This window comes from Schistocerca serialis, chromosome 9, assembly GCF_023864345.2.
Source record: "Schistocerca serialis cubense isolate TAMUIC-IGC-003099 chromosome 9, iqSchSeri2.2, whole genome shotgun sequence".
NCBI classification, from domain to species: Eukaryota; Metazoa; Arthropoda; class Insecta; order Orthoptera; family Acrididae; genus Schistocerca; species Schistocerca serialis.
In genome coordinates this window covers 425,082,161-425,103,284 of record NC_064646.1, presented here as the reverse complement: position 1 = coordinate 425,103,284, position 21,124 = coordinate 425,082,161, and the positions used below count along the sequence as shown (strand labels likewise).

Here is a 21,124-nt window from a genome sequence, read left to right as displayed (position 1 = left end):
GCAGTTGCAACTCACCAAACTTTTTACAAGACGTATACTATCTCATAACCTCACACTTACAGTTATATAAACAGGGCAATGTGATGTTATGGTGATGTTCCCTTCTGTTCTGTGACAAGTCTGTAGATGCTCAGTTTGAATGACCTTAATACAATGAGGCAGAAATTCAATCTGTGCTATAGTCTAAAGTCTGCATTACAATGTTCACCCTCTCATTCGCACTGACCTCCCCTCTCTTTTTAGGATTTAGGGAGCTACCTCAATGGCAAGCTTGTTAGCAAGCTTGCCTCAAATATTCTGAGAAGAATGTGGTTGTGGTGCTTCTTCTTCTTCTTCTTCTTCTTCTTCTTCTTCTCCTCCTCCTCCTCCTCCAGTTCCTTTAAACTTTCAATTGTTGGGGTGGGGGGTAAGAATGTGGTTAAAGCACATAACATTTTAAAGTGCATAAAATAGTAATGCAGTTAAAACTGCATTCAATCGTTTTCATTGCCTCACTTAAACTGTTAAAATTGTAAACATGGTCATCTTTCCAAAATATTATTAGAACTTGAACACATAACAGAGCAAATGCACAAATGAAACCCTAGCTGTAAACAAGGTAAGGGATAAGTTGGTTGTGTTGAGAAATTGCACAGCAAAGTTTCAATAAAATGTCATACATAAGATATATCAACGACAGCCATTGTGATTTTTTAATTCAGATAAGTCACTGTTGTCAAGTAATTCTTCAGTAATGACATAGCTTTAAAATCATAAATATATTCAAAATTTTATTCTTAAAAATATCTCAATGGGTGCTTAACATTGTTCAGTTGCAAACTGACTGCACTTAACAAGAATTACCATTGACTTATCACTGTTTACTTGCTGGGCCACTTATCAAAACATTACTGTGAAACCTCTCCAAAATACAAATTTAAAAGGTCTAAATTGTTTCACTTTATGATTCTAAGATTTGCATTACCAAGTTTTGAAATAATGACGTATAACAACCTCAAAATGTAATCTATGACATTAAGGATGATCCTTGTAACTGCAGCCATAACACTGTCAAATAAATTCATTTAAACAATGTTAAGGGTCACAGCTTAACGTGGTTTACTTGCTTAAAGGATTATTCACCCTTACCTGAATACTAATGGCTTTCGAAGAGCATTTGTGTTCAGGATCTTTATCTGAGTCATAGTTATCCTCCTCAGATTTGTACAAATCGACCCTGAAATACATTTTCCTAGCACGAAACCACACACATTACTACAAGGGCTATCCAGAAAGTGACAGACATTTTGGTCTATAGCTGCAGTGGGCAGGGCTACAGCTGCCATGTTGGTGCCATAATGTTCCTATACTCAGTATGCATCCAGTGGTGGTAGCATATGGTCTGTTCCTCTGCTACTTTGCTTTCTGTGACATGTTCAAATGTGCACTACAACAGAAAATCCCACCACTTGTGAGGTGCATCCTGTGATTAGGTTTTTGTTGGCAAAAAATTGCAAACCAATTGAAATTTATCACAACCCTTGTGATGCGTACAGAAAAGAAATAACGAGTGAAAGCTGGGTGAGGAAATGGTGCATAGATTTTAAAAATGGCTGTAACAATGTTCATGATGAGGATCGCAGCAGTAGGCCTAGTCTTGTGAATAACGAACTAGTGATGAGAATCACCAAAAAAGTTCATGAAAAACATCGTGTCATGACCTTTGCAAGATTTTCCCCAGATTTCACAGAGATTGGTGCATGAAACTGTGGAGGAGAAGTTTGGTCACAACAAATTTTGTGCCAGGTGGGTTCTCAAAATCCTAGTGGAAGACCACACACTGGCTAAAGTGCTGATCTTCTTCAAAGATTATGAGAAAAATGGTAACAAAGTTATTGATCATATGGTAATTGGAAATGAGACTTGACCAAAGCATGTCAGTTGTGGAACAAAAAGTTAAGTTGATGGAATGGGGACACACAAATTCTCCCAGAAAACAAGGAACTGCTTGCAAATGATGACAGCAAGAAACATCATGGCTACTGTGTTTTGGAACTCAAGGGAGTGATTCTCATTTATTTCCTTGAATAAGGTATGACATTTACCTCAGAGAGGTATTGTCCAACAATGACAAAGTTAAGATGGGCAATACAAAACAAATGTCAGAGAAAACAAGTACTTTTTTTTTTCACAATGCACATCTACACACAGTCAGTCATACCTGTGATCTCCTACGGGATTTTGGATGAGAGGTGTTTCATTGTCCACCACACAGCCCAGATTTGGTGCCAAGCAACTACCATCTCTTCCCAGGATAAAGACATGTCTTGCAACACAGTGTTTTGATACTGATGACAAACTGCATGCTGGTATAAACCAGTGGTTGTGATTGCAGGCAGCAGATTTCTACAGAAATGGTACTGAAAAACTTGTGCCACAGTATGATAAGTGCCTCGGTTTGAATGGCAATTAAGCAGAAAAATAGTTTAAGAGTGCATCTTCAAAACATATACAATAAAATTTGATTTTCCCATATTGTTAATTGTTTAATTTCAAAATCTGTCATTTTCTGGATAGCCCTTGTACAGCCAGCACCCACGTTTCTGGCAATTACCACTATTTACGCGCAAAAGTTGCTATTATTGCATTCACGTATCATGTTTTATATGCAATAGCTCTGTTTTTCATTGACTGTCTCTTATCACTGTTTACACCCGAGGTATTCAAAAAGATATGTTCCACATTCTCTTAATACACTAAGACATACTCCCTAGTAAATTATAGAGCACAAGAGACATTTCAAAAAATCTTAAAATTTACTCCACAATCATCTCTATGTCTGTGAAAATGGGTGGTAAACTAATTGCTGATGTCTTGTCTGGACATAAAGAGCTATCATTTAAAATGTTACACATGAAAACTACCACCAAGAGCATCACATGTTAGACAGTCCTCTTGCTGGAACAGAAGCTGTGTGTATTGTATCCAGAGACTAGGAAGGACGACTTCTCTCATCTAAGTGAATGGAAGGCCAAGGCCGAAGAGCTGACACCATCTGCTGTGGCTTCTGGTATTCTCGCTGATACATGGCTCTACACAAATAAGATTATAGACTGTAGGGAAGCATATGATTCCCAGCACCTGCTTCCTTGGCCATAAATCACTTCCCTAAATACTATGTACTCAGTACAACACTCTTCCCCATAGTTTGTAGATGAAGAAGGCTCACCTATGTAGTCTGCACTGATCAGCACATGCCCTGTATAGTCTGGAGGTGACTTGAACCAGGTGTGCACATGGTTGCATATAACTCTCTACAAAATATAGTAAACTTATTTGGTACATAGATCTTGAATAAATGACCAATAAAAAGCACATAGCAGCTAAGAGTATCCACTTGTGAATACTGAGATGCAGCTCCAGCATTAATTTAAAAAAAAATTATAAATCACAGCTGAAAACATATACAAGAAAGCAATCTCTCCTGTAATCAATAAAATTTGAATATTTTCAGCCTCTTCAAAGTTAGTGACTTTGTTTCATCCAGAGCCTTCCATGAGATTTTCAAGTTTTTCCAGATTGACATTTCAAATTTTTCTGGGCTAATTTTTGGTGTTTGTGAATGCATATTCAACATTTACCATTTTTTATGGCTGCAAATGAAGTTTTTTGAGATATCTCATATTAGTCATCGCTCCAAGTTCAGACAGAATTGAAGGCTGCAGGAATTTTTCAGCATAATTGATAAAACTAATGAGAGTCCACAAACAGAACAGAAAAAAAAATTACTTTTGATGTTGTGACTGTACTGATCAGGAGATTTATAGCTAAACCATTAGCTACATACTAAAACAGTGACAATGAGCAATAGTTTGCTTTTCAGTTTCATCAACAACTCTCAAAACTGCAATCTCTTCCCGCCCCTGGAAATTTCACTGTTACCATTATCTGTCAACAATGTACACTATGCCATGTCACTGTATGGTAATCTCAAGTATATGAGAAATGCTCACATTGAAGTGCTGTCACAGGAAGGTGTAATATTAATAAACTTTGATGGTAACAATTCATCATGTATCAAACTGGACAAATTTCCCACTATGGTCATTGTTAACTTGACGTTTGACACTGCAAGAAACTTGGCAAAGTATTATTTTGCTCTAAAAGTAGTAAAAAAGAACAGAAGCCTGACTATTCAATCTTCACAAGATGTATGTTCCAAAATGGACATAGAGGGTGATTATAATTAAAGATCCAGTTTCAAAATGCCATAAGAATAATGTCAAATTTGAACAGGATATTATCAAAGATGGGGAAAGTTTATGGAAATGAAAAAATCTAATGAAAAATTTTACCACTAGATGGCTTTCTAAATATCACAACATAAATGGGTACATCTACAAGTGACAGATGAATTGCAATATGACAGCTATGGTGTGAGCTGCGCACTGTACTGGTAATGTGCATGATTGCACAAGTTTGGCATTCAATACCTATGGCACTGTTAATAAGGTAAGCCGTTCCACCAACGAAGATTGTACCACACTGGATGGAAAAAAATCAGTTTTTAATTGTCCTAAGGTCAAAACCAATAAGTAGCAGAAATGAAATTGATTTTTAATTGCCTTGGTGCCAAAAGCCATAAATAAATCAATCTGGTACCGGTTTCTAATTGTTAAAAGACTGGCGTATGACTTGTTCAAGATGGTGTCCACTGTTTTCCACCACAAAAGTATGTTTCACAACAGATCGGAGTGTCTCAGGGATCACATTCAGAATGCATTGCACAATGTTTGTAATCGGAGCACTGAACACACTGCATCTTTCAGATAATCTCACACCCAGAAGTCATATAGATTAATACTGTGTGATCTGGACAGCCAGGCAGTATAATGATGGCTGATAATTCTATCCTTTCCAAAATGCCTCTACAGCAGCTGCTTCACAGGCTGTGCAATATGCAGATGAGCTGCATCTTGCATAATGATCCTAACCGCACATCCACACTGTTGAAGGGTTGGAATGATGCTGGTGCACAAAAGCCTCTCATAGTACATACCAGAAATGGTATAGTAATACGACTTGCAGGACCCATTCCTTAAAAAAATATGGCCCTACGACAAACAATGCCATCGGTCTGCAAAAAACAGTTACCTGTGCAGAATGAAATGGTACCGGTGTATCTCAAAGTGGATTTTCTGTTGCCTGTATTTTGAAATTCTGCATATTGACATGTCCCTGGATATGGAAATGGGGTTCATCTGTTCACAGGCTCACTGTCTACTTCCATGCGAGCAAGAAATTCTTGAGACAACATTTGTGTCTTACTGGTAGGTCAGCATTAACCAACTCCTAAACATGGATAATTTATTATGGATAGTAATGCAGGACGCTTCGTAGAAATGTATGCACCATGCTCACATGCATGTCAACAGTTTGGGCAATTCCCCAGCACTGCATGTTTGCACACCACGACACGATTCCTCCTTGCAATGCTGTGGCTGCACCTTTTACTGATGTTGGATTAATTGTTTCCCTTCCTCTGCCACTCTACACTTCAGAGGAAAAAGTCTTTTCAAATTTCATGATCATTTTCTCCAGACCCTTGGCAGTTATCAGACTACCTTTTTTCATATCCTTCAATGCCTGGAACTTCTGCAGAGCTGGCACACAGTCACCACTCTTGTAAAAGAGCTTTAACAGTAGTATGTGCATTGAGAGAATCCAAGCATCTCAGATGGAAATTGTGGAACAACTGTGTATCCCACATCTTTTATTTTGGATAGTCTGTTGCTTACAGTTCCACCTAGTGATAAAATTTCTGTTTTTTTTCCCATTAAGTTTCCCCCTTTTTCAGTAATATTAATATTCCATTCAAATTTGATAACATTGTGAGCAGTGGCTCTTTTTGACAGAATTTTGAAACTGGAACTTTAATTATAATCACCCTGTATATTTATATATTTACTTTAATCAAACAATCCTTCTTTGCTTATGGTAAATGACGAATTCACTGCTAAATGATAAATTCTCATGCACATGTTACACTCTGTCACACTCACAATCATGCAATGGGAAACAAATCTGGTCCCCAAGAAGCCACAAATGATAATGAACATTCCTATGGTCAGCAATTGCTTGAGAGGTAGTTACAGTTGAGCAACAAATGCTACAACAATTCAATACATTTCTTCATCTTGTTTTTTGTGACTCCACAAACAACTGGTTCCAAAGCAAAATCTCAGAGAAATTTGTAGCAAAATAGCTTAGTACATTTCTTTCTGTAAATGAACAGTTCAACTCCCCACCAAAGTATTTCTGAATTTCCTGAGAGTTTAACCTATTTCTCCAGTCAGTCAGTTCGATTTTCCTGCTATTTTAGACTTTCCAGACAAGCTGTAATGTTGAATGAGTAAGCAAGGCAGCAGTTGAGAGCAATTAATGAAAACTGACTTTATACCAGCACTTGCAAAGGTTTGGTACGGTAGTAATTTTTGAACAGCAAACAATATATTCACTTAAGGCATTACCACCAAAAGGTAAGTGACAGCCCTTCAGTCTCACTGGAGAGGCTAGATATGAGACTGGCACTGTAGGCAACTGTGGCTGGCATAATTCTCTCAGGGCAGACTACTTCAAAGGCCTTGAGGTCTATAGGCCACTCCGGTCCATACACTGTGCTTCTGTATCTACTGAAGATCACACAAAAGCTTTATAAAACTGAATCATATGCACTCTGTCTATCCCAGGGTAGACCTGTGACTAAAGCACTTAAAGATGTTCAGCATGTACATGTCCCTTAAATGCAGGAACAATGACAACTTTGAAACAAATACGTGGTCCTGAGACATATGAGTTAAACAAAAGATGAGAACAGTTCAACTAGTCTCTTCAGGCCAGTTTCCTGGGAGTTGCAAGGGTGAGTTTCTGTTGCATAATTAGAGAAGGAAAAAAAATTACAAAACTGTCAACAAGTAAGGAGCACCGCACTGGCGTCCTTGTTGTGAATGTTATACTATTAACGGCATTGTCAAAGAGGGTTAAATTTAAAAACTTCCTTGAAAGGACACCACCAGTGAAACCTGTGCCCTAACTGCTCAAATTTGGTGTCTAGAAAGTATTGTCATAGTAACAACAAATGAATAAAGATAGACAAGCATGGAAGCCACATCAATGGTGAAGTGCTAGAATATTATGCTTCCAACTAATGTCAACCGTGTTTCTTATATGACGAATGTTTGTAATTAAATGCTGTCTGTCTTCATGAATTGTCTCCAGGGTGGTCTAGTTGTCAAGATTTCACTGTTACTGCTAACCTACACTGACTGGAGGTAAGGATCCATGTGCTCTGATTCAGACCAGAGGACAGCTGAGCATTCCATCCAACATTCAATGTTACTTCTAACCTACACTGACTGGAGGTAAGGACCCATGTGCTCTGATTCAGACCAGGGGACAGCTGAGCATTCCATCCAAAATCTTTTCTACACAGCTCATTATTGTGATGCTCTGTAAACATGTAAAGATGCTTCGACCTTTCCCAGTTTGAGGAAGGAGAGCAAATTTCCTCCGTCATAAGGTTTGAAATTCTCCTATGTGCAAAATTCTCCTATGTCACACATCATGCAGCCCAAGCCAGCAATTTCTGGCTCATGCAGCACTGCTCTACCAAACATAACAGGTGCAACCCCTGCAAGTAGTTGCTTCTGCAGTATCATAACAACACTAGCTGGCATTCCCTCAGAAACAGTTACACGTCAACACTGCTCCAACCATGTTGTGCCACACCCAAGCAGAATCATGGTTAGCAGGCATATTCATGTCCCACCAGGGCTCTATAAGAGCACAAGGTACCACACTAAGGCAGTCTTGGCCTAGACTACACTACTGCTGCTGCTGCTGCTTTAAAGCCTCACCACTAGGACCAATCTCATCTGGGCTTCTACTCCGCTTGGTATGGAATTTGTAGTATGTGGCACTCCGACCTAAAGATTTTTCCATAAACTTTGCCATTCACCATCCCAGATGTAGCACTCAGCCCAGGCACTAAAGTGATGTATAATACTTTTTCTGTCTTCACTTGATGAGACATAAACTGTGCTGCTTACTGATGCCTTCCAATGATTTTTTGTACCTCCATTCACAGACACATTTCTCATGCCAGAAGCGAAACAGTAATCAAACCAGTGGGTGAAAGACAGTTCTGTGCAAAAGGAGCAAAACTGACTTCATCTGCTGTAAAAATTGCCACAGGGTTTCCTGGGCTGTAAAAGGATTCTACTCATAGATTGTCTTGCAACAAATGAAAAATCAACTGCTGAATACTACACAGACGAATGTTTAACGACTAACTAGAGAGAAGAGCCTTGGATTGTGTAAGGAAGGGTGGGGGTGGGTGAGGGATGGGAGGATGGGACCTTTCATAGGGATGTTGCACCTGACTAGGGTCTTTTGGTATGGAGAAGCCTGATGAATCTGACGTTTGCACATCCACGTTGACACATCCACCTTCCCCAAAAACTTGACATCAAATGACTTCCACATACAAAAAAATTTATTAACGGAAAACATTAATAATGATGTTATGGCAGAAAGTTATTAGTAATTTACAGACCTTCTTGAATCACCAAGTCAGTAAAACATGCTGGACAAAGTGCATTAATGTAGAAAAGTATTATACTGAAAGTAAGTGATTTTTGAATTATTTTCTTCTTGTGTTTCTGCTAAGACTGTGTTACAAATTACAAACATAATCAGGTTTTATGTGCCCCATTCTCATTTCTGTATACATCCTAAATGACAGCTCTGAACTCAAAATCCACAGGATCAGAAACTAAACAATACACACATCATTCACTGAAATTCTATCTATATAAAAATTAAGCTAAGAACAAATCAAGCAAATACCAAAGCTTTTACTATCCATTGTGGTGTTACTTACTGTCCAGATTCCTTAAAGTTGATGGCCACAGGGACAGAAACACTTTCAGCAAATACAACTAGTGATTTGAACTCCTTCAGGCAAAAGGTAATTGTTGTTTCAGTACCTACTTTAAAATACTCAAAGTCTCTGGGCTCCAGACATAGCTCCGTGTTGATAACCTTGCTACGATCTGAAATAAAAAGAAAAGAAATCTGAAAATGTGGATAAACTACAGCTCATATCAGAATTTTTCCACAATTGCACCTAAGTAACTGTTCTCTTAGTAATCATTTTTATTAATTTCCAGCAATAGAGATTAAATCACTTTCAGCTGTGTCACACTACAGAAATGTCTTAGTTCGTAAGTAAAATTTCCATGTTTGCTTAAAAAGGGTTGGGGGGGGGATAAAGGGATATGCTGAATAAGATAATGCAGTAGTACGAAATTTGACTGTCTTCTTTCAACATGGTTGAAAAGGGAAAGTTAACACTTTAAAACAGAGGTTTAATCCCTGCCACTCTGATAAAACACAAACAGCAGAGGTTGAAAATTATGGCATCAGTTTCATGCAAAAGTTCTAAATGTTCTAGTGCTTTGCTAGAGCTTTACTCACAGGATAGTTACACAAAACATCAAGTGAAAGTGGCTGTAATGAAGCAACGTAATCTTTTTTCGTCATCTCAGCAAAATTGTTGTTGTTGTGGTCTTCACTCTGAAGACAGGTTTCATGAAGCTCTCAATGATAGTCTATCCTCTGGAAGCCTCATCATATCTTAATAACTACCGACATAATCCATATCAATTCATGCAGGGGGTTTATCTTCATAGTCTCAAATGTCATTGAATTCAACATATGTTATAATTTAGGACACAGTAAAAAACTCATTTTTTTGTCCAAAAAAAAAAGAAACCTGGCCTAAGATACAAGCTGCTGATGATGCCTCGAGCACCACTTCACATGTTATTTTCAGGAAAAATGTTAAAATGCTACATCTTTGGAACAGTTCTAGGTATTTTTTCATTTATTTATTTTTTACTTGAAAGATAATATATTGCGATATCCACTGTTTGAAAATGTGTGAGAATGTTCTCTTGCTGTACTCTTCCACCTTTCCTAAGATTTTTTTTCATGACAATCCCAAAAATTTTTGTATTTTTTTTCTTTTGATTAGTACCACACAACACTACAGTCCCTGAAAAAGGTAACTTCTATTTTCAGCTGAACAGGTTTTATAAACAATTGAAAATTTTGCCATACATTAAAGTAGTTTCTTTTAACATGTTGTCACGTATTAGTCACAAGAAATCAAAACCTATTCTTATTCGACACAGAATTTTATTTCTTTTGGAAGATAAGTAAAGAGGCACATTTTTCAAACATTACTGGATGATTGCAAAATCTATGTGAAAGTTACAGGTCACAAAGCAATCAACTTTTGTGCACTCTGCTTAAAACTGAAACTAGCTATTCACTGAACTAAAAATGTGTTCAACTGCAACACAATTTTCCTTTGACATCGAGAGACAGCTTCCTGCTGAACAAATAGGAACTGAGGCACTCATAATCTTTAAAATATTGCGAAATGGAGGTGAGCACTGGCAGTGGTGAACTCGTAACTGATGTCTATAATCACTGCAATCCACCAGTAGCAGTCATACATACAGGCCACAAACACCCCTCTTTGTAGGTTGTGAATCTGAATATTCTCTAGCTGTTTCTGAGGTCTTGGCCAGACAAATGAAATTTCTTCTTTCTTGCTCTTTAAAGTTCATGCAAGTTCAGTCATCTGAGTCCAGGAATGGGTTTTCTGAATTACTTTCACAGAGGGTGTTTGGCTAGACCATTTTTCTTTTTCTGCTGGTAGAATTCTTCAACTTGCCTGTTTGGACAAAAGTATCAAGGCTGCAAATATGTATGATTTCACCACTCTTGTAAAATCATTGGCATTCTGAATTGCAGTTGTAGTTGTGCTGGAGAGATTATGTTTTGTAGCATGGTGCTTCAGTTAACCTCCTACTCCATCACAAGGCCCTTACCCATGACCAGAAGCACTGTATATCCTCTCCATTGGCACAAATGTCTATAGTCAATTCAAACAGTTGGCAACAATTTCTGAAGTGACTAGGAGCACCGGTGGAAACTGATGATCTTCACTGCCTGTGATCGAACTTGTTGATGAATTTTGCACATTGCCAACAATGCGTCTGTTGGGTCATGCCCCATGTCATCACTTACAACTGCAACAGAGGTGGTTGTTTTGAAACTTACATGACTTCTGCAAAAATTGAAACTTGTTCATTACTCAAAAGGCATCCTTGTACTTCTAGTGGCAGAACGACACACCACTTCTAAGCTGTGGATGAATGGCGCACCATTTCTCAGCAAAACCACAGTGAAGCTCTTCAGCCTGTTAACATCCCTTCACTTTTGCAATTTCTTCAGATGTTGGTATATCACTGCTTTCAGTGTCCATTTCTCAAGTTCATCAATGAAAATGTCATTGGCAAAAGTTTTCTTGGTTAGTTTATTTTTCTCCCATGTTGCATACTTAACTTCTGTAGACTCATCTGCTGTGACTTCCAGACTAAGTGTCTGTAAAGCCAATCCTCCCTTTACAGGGCAGTCACCACAATCCTGAAACAAACAGGTCTCTTGCTTCACATCACAGACTACCAATGAGTTCAAACATCTGACAAAGGTGTCATATGTGATGTATTCAAGTTAGTTCTTCAAAGCTATGACACTAAGTTTGAAATTCGCACAATACACACATAAACATGGGTGTGGAACCATCTACTTTTGTCATAGTGCATACAAGTTTGATCTTCCAATGCATAATATTATACTGAGTAGTTATAATTAAAGTGCAGCTACTCACGGAGTTCCACTGCAGGCTGTAACTAACATATGGTAGCAAAACTTGGTAAACACAGAACCAATTTATGCTGGAAAAAAATTAGTTTCAGTTTTGGTTACCAGGTGCAAATCTGGCTCTGTATGAGACTATGACATCCACTCTGTCACTTACACGTCATAACATGATTAAACAGTATTGCTACTGAGAAGAGAGACTGTGCACTGTTAGTGCAACTGTTTTTTGTGAATGGCAGCAATAACTGCCACATTGAGGCAGTATCGCCGACTGAAATGTCTGAGGAGATGTCCGACATAATTAAATGGTTTAAAGAAGATAATACTGAAATTCGAAAACACATTGGAAGAGAAAGATGTCTTGTCCTAGTGGCAGTTATTGATGAGGTTGTTGTTGCTGTAACATACCATGCAAGAGAGATGTATAGATGATCTTTCTTACATTCACAGTGCCAGATTTGCACTTGGTGGCCAAAACTAGAACTAATTTTTCCAGCATAATTCAGTTCTACACTCACATATTAGCATATCTACTAAGTTTCACTGGCATATGATAATTATAGTCCACACCAGATCTCCTTGAGTAACTGCATTTTACTCCTAACCATCCAGTATATTCCTTCTTGTATATGGCAAAAGTTTCTTTAACACTGCCAGTTATTTATCTTTTCGCTTTCACCAATTTTCCTCCTTTATTTTTTATAGTTACAGTGTCGTTTTTGTTGGAACTTTGGTGAGGACAGTCCCACTTATCTTCCAGATAAAATGACATGGTATTTGAACTTGAGCTTTTACAGGATAACTATAATAGGTATCTGGTCTACTGAACACCCCTTTTACAGACGTCACATTTCTTGTTTTGTCCACGATGTATATGTCCAGTGATCACCTCTCACAAGCCTGAATATGGTCCCCAAGGATAGATGCATACTTGTGTTGATCCATTTGCCTTCCAGAATGACAAGATTACCCAATGAAAGCCATGAAAACATTCCCCAGATCATAATGCTTCCTCCTCTGGCCTAGACCTTTCTGATGATTGCTACAGGGCGTATGCTTTCAGGCATTTCACAACATACAAGCCAACAGTTATTGTTCAATGGATATAGAACATGATTCATCTGAAAAGGATAGCTGTCGCCACTTAGTGGATGTCCAGTGGTGGTGCTGGCTTGAAAATTTCAGCCTTTGTCACCAATGAACAGCAGTTAGTTTGGGTGCATTAACCATGTGCCTGCTGCAGGGGCCCATATGCAGCAATATTCGCTGAATGATGGTTGAGAAACACTGTTGGTAGCCCCTTAGTTCATCAGGGTGGTCAGTTGTTCAACAGTTGTACAACTACTTGTTCACACACACTTTTGCAGCCATTGTTCATGCCTGTCATCTAAAGTCCATGGTACACCACAGCTGCCTCACTGCCAGTTTTGGGTAGCGCCATTTTGCCATGCACATTATACTTTACCCATGCGGCATGTGGACAGTTTATAAATTTACTCATTTTGGAAATACTTCCAAAATAATTATCAAAGTCATTTCAATTAAGATTCAAAAATTCAAGATTCAAACCCACAACCTCCTCCAAGTGAAGCTATTAACCTATCCATTACACCGTGCAACCAGACTATGTAATTTGATTTTTTAAAATATTGTTTAGAATCACGCAAAATTTTGAAGTTTCTTTTGTCAATGACTCGCAAACATGGGCCCACCAGTGTGAATGGGTGCAGGGTGTGATATCTGTGATCTCAATCTACATCACTGTATATTTGGTTTCAAAAAGTCAGTCCCACCACTGGGGACCTCTTCTTGTGAGACTATAAAAGTAAGATTTTTTTCGTAGCCTGCCTGAATTGTTATTTACTCTGCCAACCACAACCTAAATTCATTTAAATCTGCCTACTGTATTCTTGTCTAGGTCTCTGTCTATAATTTTTACCCCCACCTTACCACCAATTCTTCATGCATGACTCAGGATGAGTCTTACCAACCAATCCATTCTTTAAGTCCAGTTGTGCCATATATTTCTTTTTTCCCAAATTGGCTCAGTGCCCCCTCATTAGTTATTCGATCTACACATCCAGCCTTAAGCACTGTTCTGAGGCACCACATTTCAAAAGCTTCTATTCTCTTCTTGTCTGAACCGCTTATCCGCTTATCGTCCACAATTCACTTCCACACAGGGCTCCGTTCCAGACAAATACCTTCAGAAAGTATGTCCTTTCATAGCCATTGCTCTAACCGAGTTCTCCACACAAACATCATCACTGAATTAAAAGTTTCAATATTTCAGTACCTCCACTCCCACCCTGAAACTGCATTCTAAAAAAAGAGTATATATATATATATATATATATATATATATATATAAAACAAAGATGATGTGACTTACCAAACGAAAGCGCTGGCAGGTCGATAGACACACAAACAAACACAAACATACACACAAAATTCAAGCTTTCGCAACCCACGGTTGCTTCGTCAGGAAAGAGGGAAGGAGAGGGAAAGATGAAAGGGTGTGGGTTTTAAGGGAGAGGGTAAGGAGTCATTCCAATCCCGGGAGCAGAAAGACTTACCTTAGGGGGGAAAAGGACAGGTATAGACTCGCACACACACACATATCCATCCACACATATACAGACACAAGCAGACATTTGTAAAGGCAAAGAGTTTGGGCAGAGATGTCAGTCGAGGCGGAAGTACAAAGGCAAAGATGTTGTTGAATGACAGGTGAGGAATGAGTGGCTGCAACTTGAAATTAGCGGAGGTTGAGGCCTGGCGGGTAATGAGAAGAGAGGATATACTGAAGGGCAAGTTCCCCTCTCCGGAGTTCTGACAGGTTGGTGTTAGTGGGAAGTATCCAGATAACATGGACGGTGTAACACTGTGCCAAGATGTGCTGGCCGTGCACCAAGGCATGTTTAGCCACAGGGTGATCCTCATTACCAACAAACATTGTCTACCTGTGTCCATTCATGCGAATGGACAGTTTGTTGCTGGTCATTCCCACATAGCAAGATTCACAGTGTAGACAGGTCAGTTGGTAAATCACATGGGTGCTTTCACACGTGGCTCTGCCTTTGATCGTGTACACCTTCCGGGTTACAGGACTGGAGTAGGTGGTGGTGGGAGGGTGCATGGGACAGGTTTTACTCCGGGGGCGGTTACAAGGGTAGGAGCCAGAGGGTAGGGAAGGTGGTTTGGGGATTTCATAGGGATGAACTAAGAGGTTACAAAGGTTAGGTGGATGGCGGAAAGACACTCTCTGTGGAGTGGGGAGGATTTCATGAAGGATGAATCTCACTTCAGGGCAGGATTTGAGGAAGTCGTATCCCTGCTGGAGAGCCACATTCAGAGTCTGATCCAGTCCCAGAAAGTATCCTGTCACAAGTGGGGCACTTTTGTGGTTCTTCTGTGGGAGGTTCTGGGCTTGAGGGGATGAGGAAGTGGCTCTGGTTATTTGCTTCTGTACCAGGTCGGGAGAGTAGTTGCGGGATGCGAAAGCTGTTTTCAGATTGTTGGTGTAACGGTTCAGGGATTCCGGACTGGAGCAGATTCGTTTGCCACAAAGACCTAGGCTGTAGGGAAGGGACCGTTTGATGTGGAGTGGGTGGCAGCTGTCATAATGGAGGTACTGTTGCTTGTTGGTGGGTTTGATGTGGACGGACGTGTGAAGCTGGCCATTGGACAGATGGAGGTCAACGTCAAGGAAAGTGGCATGGGATTTGGAGTAGGACCAGGTGAAGCTGATGGAACCAAAGGAGTTGAGGTTGGAGAGGAAATTCTGGAGTTCTTTTTCACTGTGAGTCCAGATCATGAAGATGTCATCAATAAATCTGTACCAAACTTTGGGTTGGCAGGCCTGGGTAACCAAGAAGGCTTCCTCCAAGCGACCCATGAATAGGTTGGCGTACGAGGGGGCCATCCTGGTACCCATGGCTGTTCCCTTTCATCGGTGGTATGTCTGGCCTTCGAAAGTGAAGAAGGTGTGGGTCAGGATGCAGCTGGCTAAGGTAACGAGGAAAGAGGTTTTAGGTAGGGTGGCAGGTGATCGGCGTGAAAGGAATTGCTCCATCGCAGCGAGGCCCTGGACGTGCGGAATATTTGTGTATAAGGAAGTGGCATCAATGGTTACAAGGATGGTTTCCTGGCGTAACAGATTGGATAAGGATTCCAGGTGTTTGAGAAAGTGGTTGGTGTCTTTGATGAAGGATGGGAGACTTCATGTAATGGGTTGAAGGTATTGATCTACATAGGCAGAGATACGTTCTGTGGGGGCTTGGTAACCAGCTACAATGGGGTGGCCGGGATGATTGGGTTTGTGAATTTTAGGAAGAAGGTAGAAGGTAGGGGTGCAGGGTGTCAGTGGGGTCAGGAGGTTGATGGAGTCAGATGAAAGGTTTTGCAGGGGGCCTAAGGTTCTGAGGATTCCTTGAAGCTCCACCTGGACATCAGGAATGGGATTACCTTGGCAAACTTTGTACGTGGTGTTGTCTGAAAGCTGACGCAGTCCCTCAGCCACATACTCCCGACGATCAAGTACCACGGTCGTGGAACCCCTGTCTGCCGGAAGAATGACGATGGATCGGTCAGCCTTCAGATCACGGATAGCCTGGGCTTCAGCAGTGGTGATGTTGGGAGTAGGATTAGCTTCAAGGAATCCTTGTAACCATTGATGCCACTTCCTTATACACAAATATTCTGCACGTCCAGGGCCTCGCTGCGATGGAGCACTTCCTTTCACACCGATCACCTGCCATCCTACCTAAAACCTCTTTCCTCGTTACCTTAGCCAGCTTCATCCTGACCCACAACTTCTTCACTTTTGAAGGCCAGACATACCACCGATGAAAGGGAACAGCCATGGGTACCAGGATGGCCCCCTCGTACGCCAACCTATTCATGGGTCGCTTGGAGGAAGCCTTCTTGGTTACCCAGGCCTGCCAACCCAAAGTTTGGTACAGATTTATTGATGACATCTTCATGATCTGGACTCACAGTGAAAAAGAACTCCAGAATTTCCTCTCCAACCTCAACTCCTTTGGTTCCATCAGATTCACCTGGTCCTACTCCAAATCCCATGCCACTTTCCTTGACGTTGACCTCCATCTGTCCAATGGCCAGCTTCACACGTCCGTCCACATCAAACCCACCAACAAGCAACAGTACCTCCATTATGACAGCTGCCACCCATTCCACATCAAACGGTCCCTTCCCTACAGCCTAGGTCTTTGTGGCAAACGAATCTGCTCCAGTCCGGAATCCCTGAACCGTTACACCAACAATCTGAAAACAGCTTTCGCATCCCGCAACTACCCTCCCGACCTGGTACAGAAGCAAATAACCAGAGCCACTTCCTCATCCCCTCAAGCCCAGAACCTCCCACAGAAGAACCACAAAAGTGCCCCACTTGTGACAGGATACTTTCCGGGACTGGATCAGACTCTGAATGTGGCTCTCCAGCAGGGATACGACTTCCTCAAATCCTGCCCTGAAATGAGATCCATCCTTCATGAAATTCTCCCCACTCCACCAAGAGTGTCTTTCCGCCATCCACCTAACCTTTGTAACCTCTTAGTTCATCGCTATGAAATCCCCAAACCACCTTCCCTACCCTCTGGCTCCTACCCTTGTAACCGCCCCCGGAGTAAAACCTGTCCCATGCACCCTCCCACCACCACCTACTCCAGTCCTGTAACCCGGAAGGTGTACACGATCAAAGGCAGAGCCACGTGTGAAAGCACCCATGTGATTTACCAACTGACCTGTATACACTGTGAATCTTGCTATGTGGGAATGACCAGCAACAAACTGTCCATTCGCATGAATGGACACAGGTAGACAGTGTTTGTTGGTAATGAGGATCACCCTGTGGCTAAACATGCCTTGGTGCACGGCCAGCACATCTTGGCACAGTGTTACACCGTCCAGGTTATCTGGATACTTCCCACTAACACCAACCTGTCGGAACTCCGGAGAGGGGAACTTGCCCTTCAGTATATCCTCTCTTCTCGTTACCCGCCAGGCCTCAACCTCCGCTAATTTCAAGTTGCCGCCACTCATTCCTCACCTGTCATTCAACAACATCTTTGCCTTTGTACTTCCACCTCGACTGACATCTCTGCCCAAACTCTTTGCCTTTACAAATGTCTGCTTGTGTCTGTATATGTGTGGATGGATATGTGTGTGTGTGCGCGAGTGTATACCTGTCCTTTTTTCCCCCTAAGGTAAGTCTTTCCGCTCCCGGGATTGGAATGACTCCTTACCCTCTCCCTTAAAACCCACACCCTTTCATCTTTCCCTCTCCTTCCCTCTTTCCTGACGAAGCAACTGTGGGTTGCGAAAGCTTGAATTTTGTGTGTATGTTTGTGTGTCTATCGACCTGCCAGCGCTTTCGTTTGGTAAGTCACATCATCTTTGTCTTTAGATATATTTTTCCCACGTGGATTGTTTCCCTCCACAACCATAAGCCAAAGGGAAACTGCCTTTGAGGGCTGTATGGGATAATGGTGAATACTGAACACAAATGAGAAGAAAATAAGTTGGGTAGGGGACAAGAAACTGGAAATGGAAAGAGTCGATGAAGGAAGTGGTTGTTGTCTTTGACACGGGAGGCTTGATTCTGGGCAATTGGTTGGTGGTGTTGGTTAATGAGGACCGAAATTCTTTCAGTAGAGCCACAATGTAGCATCCAGGATTGTTGGGATTGGGAATTTTGGGGAGCATGAAGAAGGTGGGTGTTCTGGGTATCACAGGGGTGAGCAGGGAAATGGATTCAGAGGAGAGATTCTGGGAAAGCTTTACGCAGGGATTGGAGGTTGTGTTGGACTTCTACGATGGGCTCACTCTGGCAGAGTTTATGGGTGGAGTCAGACAGTTGGCGGAAGCTTTCTGCAAGGTAGTCTCTGTGATTCATAACAACAGTGGTGGAAACTTCGTCTGCAGGCAGGATGATTAGGTCACAATTTGCTTTGAGGTTCTGTATGGCTATTCTTTCTTCTACTGAAAGGTTGGTGTTCTGAGAAAGGGACCTGGGGAAGGATGGTGAAGCTAAGTTGGAGCTAAAAGACTTCCCAAAAAGTGACCTGTGAGTAGTTAGGTGGGGGGGGGGGGGGGGGGACAGGGGGGGCGGAGGAGGAGAGTATTATGGTTAGAAAGTGGACTGTGGTATGAACTGGAAGATGTGGGATTCAGTGTTGCAATTAGGGTGGTTTTGGTTGGAGGCATTGGTGTGCAAAGAAATGCTTTCATTGCAGGGATCAGGAGAAGAAGAATAGGTCTTTGACAAGTCCAGCAGGGTTAAATTTGGATGTAGGACTCAAGGTGAGGCCTTTGGGTAGGACTGAAACTTCTGTGGAGGTGAGGGTTTTGGTGGAAATGTTAGCAATAGCGTTATGAGAGTTTTGGGGATGTGGCAAGTTGAAAAGGTCACCAAGTTAGGGTTTAGCTGCTATGAAGAGTGGATGAGGAGGAACACTGTGAGTATGGTAGTTCTCATATTTGTTTGTAAGGAATGGAAAATAATTTTGAACATATAGATTCATTTCTTTATTCCTCTGACAAAATAGCTGCAGCCCTAAAAAGAATACCATCTTTTACTCATTTAATTTATGTTTGGAAGGCATTACAGTCCCATTCAAATACCAATTTGTCCATTTTGGCTTCGGTTTTCCATCTTAGCCTTATGCAGCTCAGTGTAATTCTGGATTATTTCATCTTCATGGATAGAAGCAGTTTATTCCCCTGATCAAAATGGACTTAACTGTGTGTCCATGATGACATCACTGGCAGTGGTGCTTCACAAAATTTTTATCATACGGCAGGATGTTTGTTTATCATGGCTCTTGTGCTCTTAGGACAACTTCTATGTTCAATGTACATTGGATTACAGCTCCAATACAAGTGGGTGGTAGCACAAAATTGTTGGCAAAATGTTTTGTATTGATTACTGGGGCAGCAATTGTTTAACACCATTTGCTCCACATTATGTTGTCTTTTATTTCTTTGTTCTAATCATCGGACAGAAATGAAGCAAACAATTCAGAAGCTCTGCAAAAAGTTCAGTGACAGATACCTATCTTAGCTGAAGGTGGCAGTTAGATTCAAATGTGACAGCTCTCCATGATCATGGCACCATTGCTAACACCTATACTATCTGATTTGATAGTGTAACTGACTCTGAGCAGTCTGTCCCATATTTGAAGGTGATTGCTATGCTGAAATTTGATAGCTGCACTTTTTGGAAGTTTCTGCAGTGATGCTGGCATTATGCATATCAGAATCACAAAGTGCAAATGAGGACAACTACTTCGTAGAAGTCAATATCGAATTGTAAAGCATCAGTCGCCAGAGACTAATGTGGACACTGTGGTAGATGACTTTTATTAGGCTATCCATAGCTCTACATCTTCACTTTGTAAACAAAATATGTATTTATGGAGTAGTCCAGCAGGATGATTCAACAGCCTTGCCACAGTGGTAACACCAGTTCCTCTCAGATTGCCAAATTTAAACACTGGCTAGGACTTGAAAGAGTGACCATATGGACTGTTGAATGCTGTTTGTTAGTGATGTGCACTCAGCACTTGTGAGGTCAATTGAGGAGCTACTTGACTAAGAAGTAGCGGCTCCAGTCATGAAAACTGACATGCCCCTCCATAGCTGCATCCAGTGATGCCTATTGGCTGGGGATGACATGGCGGTCGCTTGGTATCACTGGACCTACAGAGGCCTGTTTGGATGGAGTACGGATCACTAGGAAAACACCCACTCATAATATATACTGAATGAACTCCTCTTGTGTACTTAGACGGGTGCATAGTAGATCATACATACATCTAGCTCTCTTGTGACCATTTATTAAAATTCACACTTTTTCCAACATTCCCTGAACTATATTCTTAATTTAGTTTCCTTTCTAAGATACTTAAAAATGAAAATCTCAATTTCCCCACTGCTGTTTACATTACATCCCCAGTGCAAGTATATTAGCCTCAATTCATTACCACAATAAAATTCATTATTTAGAAAGTTGCACATAAGGGAGATGTAATATTACATTTATACAGAATCCACTACACACAGTGTTAACCAAGAATTTTTTTCCTTCTGAAAATCATATTTTGAAATTCAGTTTATCCTGCCACAGGTTCCTTGAACTCATTACAAAGTAACTTTCAGTCTCTTGCTCAGTTGATGCAGTACTGCTGGGAAAATCTGTAGATTCCACCAGACAATGTTCATCTCTCTACCTACCCGTGCACTACTATCCCTTCCCCTTCTCCTCCAGATTGCTACTTGCATCCCATGTGATAGTTGCATTCTGGCCCGAGATGATGTATTTGGCATT

General features: G+C 41.0%; 1 protein-coding gene across 1 annotated transcript in view; it reads right to left on the bottom strand.

Annotated features, from left to right (window-relative positions):
- The window catches only part of LOC126419071 (cell cycle checkpoint control protein RAD9A), a 40,039-nt gene that overhangs the window by 9,388 nt on the left and 9,527 nt on the right, over positions 1-21,124 (bottom strand). The window contains exon 4 of the mRNA XM_050086152.1: positions 8,921-9,092. Within this exon, the coding sequence (XP_049942109.1) occupies positions 8,921-9,092 (172 nt within the window). The remainder of the gene's footprint in view (positions 1-8,920; positions 9,093-21,124) is intronic.